The sequence below is a fragment of the Chelonia mydas genome, chromosome 6, assembly GCF_015237465.2.
Source record: "Chelonia mydas isolate rCheMyd1 chromosome 6, rCheMyd1.pri.v2, whole genome shotgun sequence".
NCBI classification, from domain to species: domain Eukaryota; kingdom Metazoa; phylum Chordata; order Testudines; family Cheloniidae; genus Chelonia; species Chelonia mydas.
The window spans coordinates 71,497,111-71,506,373 of NC_051246.2; the positions used below are offsets into that span (position 1 = coordinate 71,497,111).

The following is a 9,263-nucleotide window of genomic DNA, read 5'->3' on the forward strand; positions in this document are numbered from 1 at the left end:
CAGGCTTTATAGCCAAAACGGCTGAGGTTCTTTAATTGTGTTGGCTGCTTTACAGTAAACCAGAGAAACAAGTCAGGCTTATGCACAATGGTTACCAAAATTTATTAAACTAGATTCTAATCATGTGGTTACAAAATTGCTAGTGCCTACTTATTTAAATGTAGAGATGTTACACACACAAACAAGTTACAAAACTGAAGCCACAATCCCAAAGAAAAGAAAACAAAGTATAGAGCTCTATTTCAAAATATGTGTACACTAAAGATAGGAGATCAGGTGTGGGTGCTTCTTACCCTCCTTGCATCTCTCGATTCCAGCGGTGCCAAGCCAGGATCGGTCACTCAATTCCGCGGAAAGACGAATAAGGGACAAGGCTTAGGGACCCTCTAGCTGCAGAAGCCTTGGGAGGCTGTCACTTATCTGACCAGCAGATAGATAGTGAAAAGCACTCAAAAATCATGGTGCTGTAGGTCCCATACTTATACCTCTGTACTCCTTTATTCTCTTTCTCCTTTCTTATGCCAAATTGGGGCTGGTCTGTCTGGGCGACGCCAGCTCTCGCAAGAGTAGTTCACACTTGCAAGGAGAAACAATAAGTTTCGACTACTGGACACTTCTTTTATCAGGGTAAATATTTTCCCACCTAGGATGTTGGGGTGTGTGCATCACGCTATTTAGTAGGGCTAAGAGCCATGTCTGTCACAGCTTCTCTGTCTGCTGTGAGCATAATCGTTGTATATGTTCCCAGAGGCATATTGTCACAGCACACCTGTGCTTCTCACAGCTTCAAAGGCTGTGCTGGAATCTTATGTTGAGTGCCTGTTGTTTTGGCTCCGTGTGTTTCCAGCAATGCTGGTCTGAGGGGGGGGGGGGGGCTGGCTGTCTGGCTACAACTGCTGCGCTGGGCATCACAAAATGGGGAAGAGATGGCCAGCCCTCTGTGGAGATAGAGGTGGTTAGGGACTATTTAGAAAAGCTGGACGTGCACAAGTCCATGGGGCCGGACGAGTTGCATCCGAGAGTGCTGAAGGAATTGGCGGCTGTGATTGCAGAGCCCTTGGCCATTTATCTTGAAAACTCGTGGCGAACGGGGGAAGTCCCGGATGACTGGAAAAAGGCTAATGTAGTGCCAATCTTTTAAAAAAGGGAAGAAGGAGGATCCTGGGAACTACAGGCCAGTCAGCCTCACCTCAGTCCCTGGAAAAATCATGGAGCAGGTCCTCAAAGAATCAATCCTGAAGCACTTACATGAGAGGAAAGTGATCAGGAACAGTCAGCATGGATTCACCAAGGGAAGGTCATGCCTGACTAATCTAATCGCCTTTTATGATGAGATTACTCGTTCTGTGGATGAAGGGAAAGCAGTGGATGTATTGTTTCTTGACTTTAGCAAAGCTTTTGACACGGTCTCCCACAGTATTCTTGTCAGCAAGTTAAGGAAGTATGGGATGGATGAATGCACTATAAGGTGGGTAGAAAGCTGGCTAGATTGTCGGGCTCAACGGGTAGTGATCAATGGCTCCATGTCTAGTTGGCAGCCGGTGTCAAGTGGAGTGCCCCAGGGGTCGGTCCTGGGGCCGGTTTTGTTCAATGTCTTCATAAATGATCTGGAGGATGGTGTGGATTGCACTCTCAGCAAATTTGCGGATGATACTAAACTGGGAGGAGTGGTAGATACGCTGGAGGGGAGGGATAGGATACAGAAGGACCTAGACAAATTGGAGGATTGGGCCAAAAGAAATCTGATGAGGTTAAATAAGGATAAGTGCAGGGTCCTGCACTTAGGACGGAAGAATCCAATGCACCGCTACAGACTAGGGACCGAATGGCTAGGCAGCAGTTCTGCGGAAAAGGACCTAGGGGTGACAGTGGACGAGAAGCTGGATATGAGTCAGCAGTGTGCCCTTGTTGCCAAGAAGGCCAATGGCATTTTGGGATGTATAAGTAGGGGCATAGCGAGCAGATCGAGGGACGTGATCGTTCCCCTCTATTCAACACTGGTGAGGCCTCATCTGGAGTACTGTGTCCAGTTTTGGGCCCCACACTACAAGAAGGATGTGGATAAATTGGAGAGAGTCCAGCGAAGGGCAACAAAAATGATTAGGGATCTAGAGCACAGGACTTATGAGGAGAGGCTGAGGGAGCTGGGATTGTTTAGTCTGCAGAAGAGAAGAATGAGGGGGGATTTGATAGCTGCTTTCAACTACCTGAAAGGGGGTTCCAAAGAGGATGGCTCTAGACTGTTCTCAATGGTAGCAGATGACAGAACTAGGAGTAATGGTCTCAAGTTGCAATGGGGGAGGTTTAGATTGGATATTAGGAAAAACTTTTTCACTAAGAGGGTGGTGAAACACTGGAATGCGTTACCTAGGGAGGTGGTAGAATCTCCTTCCTTAGAGGTTTTTAAGGTCAGGCTTGACAAAGCCCTGGCTGGGATGATTTAACTGGGACTTGGTCCTGCTTCGAGCAGGGGGTTGGACTAGATGACCTTCTGGGGTCCCTTCCAACCCTGATATTCTATGATTCTATGAACAGCGGGATTTTTATTTTCATGGAATGGGAGATAGTGACACACCAAGAGTCAGTGAATTGTCCCAGTCCTGAGGAGAGGTGGGTGAAGGCACTAATGTTTCACTTCAAACCTGTATTCATGTCTAGACTCCATTAAGGGTCTCATCCTGGGATGTGAGTTATGGGTGCTAAGCACCCCTGTGGATCCAGATCCTATGTCACAAAAGAACTGAGCTAGGAGATAAGTGGCCAACATACCACACCACAAAACCAATTTGGCATGATAGACCACTTCTGTTTAATAAGAGGACTGGCCTCTGGTACTGCAGCAGTATAAGGACAAATCACACTGTGCCTATGAACAATATACCCGAGTCTAGAGGACCCTAAAATTCAACGCCAAATGAGTATAAAATCAGCAGAGCAGTAGGAAAGATAAACAGGAAAGCAGGCACACAGTTGGAAAAGAGACTAGAAGATGAAGACTGAAGAGTAATAGGGTGAAGATTAAGTTCCTCAGCATACTATTTTCAAAATACCTACCAGTGCCAGGACCAATTCCTAGAGACTCTCAACCGGAGTTGGCTACCTAACTCCGTCAGGCACCATGGCAATCTCACCCCTATAGATTACTCTTGATGGCATCAGAGGCCAGCAAGTGTTGCTGAAAGAAGACCTGTATCCTGTGCCATGAGTCATCCTGTGCCCGGGCATGCTCTCTCCACTGCCCTCCCCACAGCATGTATCCCCCAGACAGCTTATGAATTGAGGCCTGACACAAAGGCAAATACGGTGGCTCCAGGAGGTGTCCTGCCCCAGGATAGCTGTAAAACTCCACATCTCGCCCGCACTGCCGAAGGCAGTGAATAACTTCTCGGCAGTAGAGCTCACTTTTCCAGTTTCTGTCATCCTGACCTGATAAAAAGAGGAGCTTGGCGGGGGATTTCTCTACTGGAATGCGGCAGGCCCAAGTGGCTGGGTCCCTAGGATCATCCAGGACTTCTGAAAAATCTATTATTCCAGAATCACCGACAGTCTTCATCCTCCCCAAGTCATACGGATGGGGAGGAATAGTGAAACCATTAACACGCAGGGGGATAAAGGAATTAACACCACATCCAGAAATGCTGACAGCTGCTTGGATGCCTGGCAGAAATGTGGCCAGAGAAAGGGCTAGATCTGCCCCTTTAGATAAGCCCAAGACTCCGATCCCGGTACCTTTCACCTGCAACACAATTATGGAACAAGCATCACCATATGCCATCTTTCCCTTAGACGACTGTAACCATCTCTGTCCAGGCTCCTTATCTTTCCCTGGCCAGACCAATCAATCCATCAAAGTTACCACTCCTTCCTTTCCCTCTGCTCTCACATCACTCCCTCAATCTTTTCATTGGCTTCCACTATCCCAACTTCAAACTCCTCAGTCCCTCTGTTTCTGCTCCCATGTCTTTATTCCATCTCCAACACCGTACACCCATCCCCATCCTCTCCCTGAACTAAGCCCTTCTCCTCCCCACACTGTTAGCTTCAAGCTTGCGGTCTTGCTGCTGCTTCATTATGCATGGTCTCCAAGAACCCTCATCTCCATCTTAAAAACCCCTCTGGAAACCCACTTCTTCCATCAATCCTTCCTGGGCTGATCTCCTTTCCATTGATTTCTCAGACCCTCTGGAGGTTGCTGGCCTGTCCCCCAGCCTAGGAAGGACTAACACCATGCCCAGAGTCTATTCAGGCCCTTTTTTAAGGGCACTATTCCACTATCTTTTAAGCTTTAATAGACAAAGAATTAGAACATGTCCTATCTTAAGCAGTTTAGCATTCCTGTAACTCCCAGTTGTGTTTTCAAATGTGTAACTTTATATAACAATTGCTACTTTGCATAGCACCACGATAGTGACTTTCCTCTCAGGAAGACAAAGTGCTGTGCAAATCATTCATTAACCTTCCCAGCTCCCTGTGAAGTAGTCATTTTTGCTCCAGTTGGGGGAAATGAGAGCCAAAGATGTGACATACACCCCAAATTAGTATCAAAACTGGGATTAGAACTCATGCATTCCTGGCTCTCCATACTGTGCTCAGTCTTTCCGACTGCATGGTCTCCTTCCACCTCTCTCAGAAAGTTAAGTGTATTTATTTACATCTCAATTTAGGAAAGCGTGTGATATAGCCTCCAGTTGGAAAGGCACTGTAATTTGTCTCATACCTGCTGTTGCTTCCGCAAAAACTCCACAGCCTCCCCAAAATAGTCCAGTTCGAGGATGTCTGGGAAAGCTGGGATATCTTCAAAGGCTAAATAAGCGAGAGCAAGTGTAACAAAGCCCCTGCTAGCCAAAAGACTTGCTCTGTACTCAACAAGACCTCCTCCAGATCCATACAAGTCGATAAGTCCTGGGAATGAACCAGATCCTGAAAGGAAGGAGACCTCATTCACTGTGGAGGAGTCTTACAGCTGTCTAGTAATATTTCCACAGCACAAAGTCATACAGTAGGTCTTGACAGAAAATCACTCCGTTTTTTTTTTTTTTAAATAGATTCTCTCTCTCTCTCTCTCTCTCTCTCTCTCTCACACACACACACACACACACACACACACTTTCTCTCAGGGCTTGTCTAGCTGGAGAAATTGACTGGCATACCACAGTGGAATAACTAGTGCCAGCATAACTCCCCAGTGTGAACACTATTTTGGAATAAAAATTACTTTGTCGCAGACTAATTTAATCCACTTTGGAAATTATTAGTTATATACTGTTGGAGTTATGCTGATCAATTTTCCCCATGTAGACAAGACCTAAAACAATCCTGGGGCCCTATGCTCCCACCACAAGATACAAGTGACTTTAGAGGTAAAGTCAGTGGGAGATATTAATATTCTGCAGCAAGAAAACAAGGACTTCTGGAATAAATTATAAGAAATAAAAAGCCCACACCTCCTCTTTTGTCGGTTCTCCTACAATATGTACTATATGTCCCCTTCAGTAAGAAGAAGGATAAATTGTGATTGTGATAAATTGTGATAAATGTGTGCTGTGATTGTGTTCTCAGAAGATATGTTTATGAATTAACATTCTCTTCCCTGGATTCCATATTCCTCATGTGTCACATGCTTGTCTAACATACATCAGCACCTTGATTAGGGCCTATCCTAAAGCCTTGTTTAATGTGTATTAAAGACTTACATTATTTGTACTTCAGTCGGTTATATTGAACCAACTGAAGCACAAACTATTCAATGCATTCACACTACTCATGCAGAATTGTGCACGTTTGGCCCTGGATAGACACTATCACTGACCTAAACCAATTCTACTCTCTTCTGGGTGGCTATCCCACAGTTTCTGGGACCCTTTCCTATGGTTCTATGATCTGATCAATCGATCACTGTCATGCCCAACTGCTTTCACTAGGAAACTATAAAAAAAAAAAAATCAGTGGAAGCATTTTTAACAGGCTTTGATATCATAAAAACTTGTGTCTACAAAATAAAAATTTTGGTCAATTTGTTGAGCGCTCTTTAAGCGCAGCTCCAGGCAAATAACCACTAAAAATTAGCAACAGCTTTCCTCGGCATCCCAGCCTCATCAGTGGCTCTGTACACAGCCTTGAATCAAGGTCTTTAATCCTCAAATCTTGCCACTTTTGTTTGTCCCCACGATTCCACCTCTCCATCAGTACTCCCAGGCTGCCTTATTGGTCTGCAGGATAGGGACCTCCTGTGTCCTTAAATATTCCTCCCCATTTCCATCTGTATTTCAAGACCCTCTCTAGGTTTATCCTCCTTATTCCCTCTTCTAGCACATCTCACCCCAGTCTGCCAATCCCCCATTATCAGTCTTCCTTAATCCCACAACTACTGACCTCCTATTTCCAGTTCCAGTCCCACGAAACACCAAACACCTAGCACCTTACGTTTCTGGTTCCCCTCGTATTGATTCCAGATCCTCATTCTGATCTCTCAAACTTCAAACCAGCTGGCAGCCTTTAAACACCCGCAGCCTCCTTCAAGTCTATTTCACCTCCCTTACGCCTCTCCCGACTCCTGACAAATCTAGACTTCAGCCATTCCCTCAAGTCCCAGTTCTCCCAGAACTCTAAATTCTTCTCTTCTTGGGAACCACAACTTTGCTTTCTTTTTCCTGCCTTGCCTGTCCCACCCCTTTCTCTTTGCACTCCCCTCTGAACATTACTACTGTCCCTTCAGAAAGCTTTCCTAGTCAGGTATTTCAAAGGAGTTAAAAGGTTTTCCACTGATGGTAGACAGGATTCCCGTAGGGAAGGTGAGCCATAGTCAATTAGGCTCTCCCACCTGTTTGTCTCCCCCCACCCCATCACCACAGTATACAAGTGTGTCACAAACATTGGTGAATTTATCCTTTTTATTCCCCATTTTACAGACGGAGAATTTATGCACAGAAGATTAAGTGACTTGTCCAAGGTCACTAGGAAAGACTGTGGCAGAGCCTGGGAATTGAATTTCACGTCACCTGAGTCCCAGTCAATGCCTTCACCACAGGACCATCTTTTCTTATTCTATTATTTGTATTACAGTGGCACAGTAATACTTAAAAAGCCCCAGTCAAAACTCAGGAACCTATTGTGCTAGCACCATGCAGAGGAGTTTAAAAAACACAGAACCCTTACTCCACTGCCCCAGAGCCCTCACTCCACCCCCAACCCTGCCTCCATCTGCTCTCTCTGTTCTGAATGGAACGGCAACCAGAAGAAAATAGCTGGCATGTCATTTGTTACTCTCACTCCCCTCAGCAAGCATCAGCCAGCACTACCTCTGCAATAAACACTTATGCTCCTCATGCAAAAACTGGATCCACTCCTGTTTGGGGGCAGAGGAGAAACATGCAGCCCAGGTGACCAGCTAACTGAAACCTTGCTCTGGGTCCCATAAGTCTATTCAAGGACTATAGTACACATTACGTGATCTAATAAACAGCTGAAAAACTCACAGGAAATTAAAACTCACCAGGAGGCAGGAAGAGAGTTGCCCTGAGCCGACCTTCTCTGACTGGAATCCTTTCCACCCCCTCTCCCAAAAATTTCCGCTCATTAATGCATTTGCCCAGGAGCTGACTGGTGATATCGTGGCCCTCAAACACTTCCACATGTACATAGAAAGGGGTGAGGACATTCTTCTTTGCCAGCCGTTTGAAGGGTGTCTTGGATTCCAGTGACCATAGCAGTCCCATGGGTTCTACCCCAGAGTAACTGCCACCCAGGGCTGAGGAGCATGTCAGGTCCAGTTCTCCATTGCTCTCAGCCCTGTAGTAGGCAAAGGACTGGAAAAGTTCCCCATTCTCATCAGTCAGGGATGCCCTCAGAGTGACCTCCTGCAGCGGTGAGAGACCCTCCACTTTAATCTGAATGGGATCATCAAACAAACACTTTGGAGAAGGCAAGACCTTTACACTCACTGCCATCAAGAGTTGGAGGAGGAATTCAGCTTAATGCAAGATACCAGCTGTGTGACACAGGAATTGTCAGAAGCTTTGGCTCTTCTTGAGACTTGCAATCCCTGTCAATGCCAGAGTCCAAAAGGAACTACACTCTGGGAAGCCCTGTTGCAAAGGTTTCTGGGAGATGTAGTTCAAAATGTACTTCTGGGAGATGGAGTTCAGGAAAGGACAGCACAACTTCAAATGGGGAAGTTTTCGTTTGAAGAGGCTGTACCAAAACACCACCAATTCATTCATTCCAGGACTAGTGATTTAATATTTTATAGATAGATACACACAAAATAAAACTCCAATAGTCCTAGAATGAATAAAGAGTCCTTGGGAACTGACAGTGTTTCATATATATGGGGCCAAACTATAAAAACAGTTCCAAACCCCATTTCTCTCCAGACTTTAGTCCTATGTTCAGATCTAAATTTCCCCAATCTGGAAATTCATAGCTTGGGCTCTATTAAGGTACACTGAATCCAAATAAGCCTGAATACCCCAAACAGATTCTAATCCAATTATGAATTTGAATTCTGTCTCTTGAGTCCATCTCTAGTTTTCAGTAACTGTTGAACAGAGCTAGATTTGAAAAATAGGTTAGACTCAAAATTCACTTGTTTCTTTTGAAAGGATTTTTCTTGCAATAACCAGTACTGTCTAAAGTTTCTGTGCATTTTCCTGACTAATAATATATGAATACAAGTTTCTCCCCTAAGCCCTGGTAGAGTAACGCTTGTATGTACCTTTGAAGATCTGTAATAAATTACATTTGGCATTTTATATATTAACAATACTGCTGGACATATCTGTTGGGTCCCATATCATGGTACCTAATCCTGCAGTTCTATACTCAGATGAGTAGTTCACTGAGTTCAATGAAAATATTCATGGAATGGTGCAGAATCAGGCCCATGGTTCACACAACTCATCGACCATGTATTTCATACATTTTAAGGACAGAAGCACAATTATCTAGTCTAACCTCCATAACACAAGCCATAGAATTGCAAAATTTCATTAGGAAAGTCAAAGATTATGGTAAATGGGCTTTAGCAAGTGGAATTTTCTGTTGATGGGAATAGACGGGATTTGATTCTCAGTTATTATGAACCCAGAAAAGCAACCTTTAAATCACCACTAAGAATGTGGGAAGGTACAGCTACAAAAAGCTGCACACAACCGTTGGCAATCTGCACAATGAAATGTATATATGTTTTTACATGGAAAATAATCACAATTATATCATGATTTCCTGATCACTCCCCTTCCCCGTATCATTTGAGGGTTCCCATA

At 44.7% G+C, this 9,263-nt stretch overlaps 1 protein-coding gene across 1 annotated transcript; it reads right to left on the minus strand.

Annotated features, from left to right (window-relative positions):
• Window positions 1–2,459: 2,459 nt before the first annotated feature.
• LOC102929521 (acyl-coenzyme A thioesterase 1) lies at window positions 2,460–8,100 on the minus strand. Its single transcript, XM_007055770.4, has 3 exons — window positions 7,493–8,100; window positions 4,718–4,920; window positions 2,460–3,736 (listed from the first exon to the last, which is right to left on the minus strand). Exons 1-3 carry the CDS (start codon window positions 7,944–7,946, stop codon window positions 3,134–3,136), a joined length of 1,260 nt encoding a protein of 419 aa, XP_007055832.2. The 5' UTR covers window positions 7,947–8,100; the 3' UTR covers window positions 2,460–3,133.
• Window positions 8,101–9,263: the final 1,163 nt, after the last annotated feature.

Bases quoted from the DNA above. Each gene is read 5' to 3' on its own strand.
- LOC102929521 (XM_007055770.4), bottom strand. From the start codon at position 7,946: ATGGCAGTGAGTGTAAAGGTCTTGCCTTCTCCAAAGTGTTTGTTTGAT. The intron at 4,921-7,492 runs GTGAGTTTTAAT...CCTTCCTTTCAG, and splicing joins AACTCTCTTCCTGCCTCCTG to GATCTGGTTCATTCCCAGGA. The intron at 3,737-4,717 runs GTATGAGACAAA...ATTGTGTTGCAG, and splicing joins TTTTGCGGAAGCAACAGCAG to GTGAAAGGTACCGGGATCGG.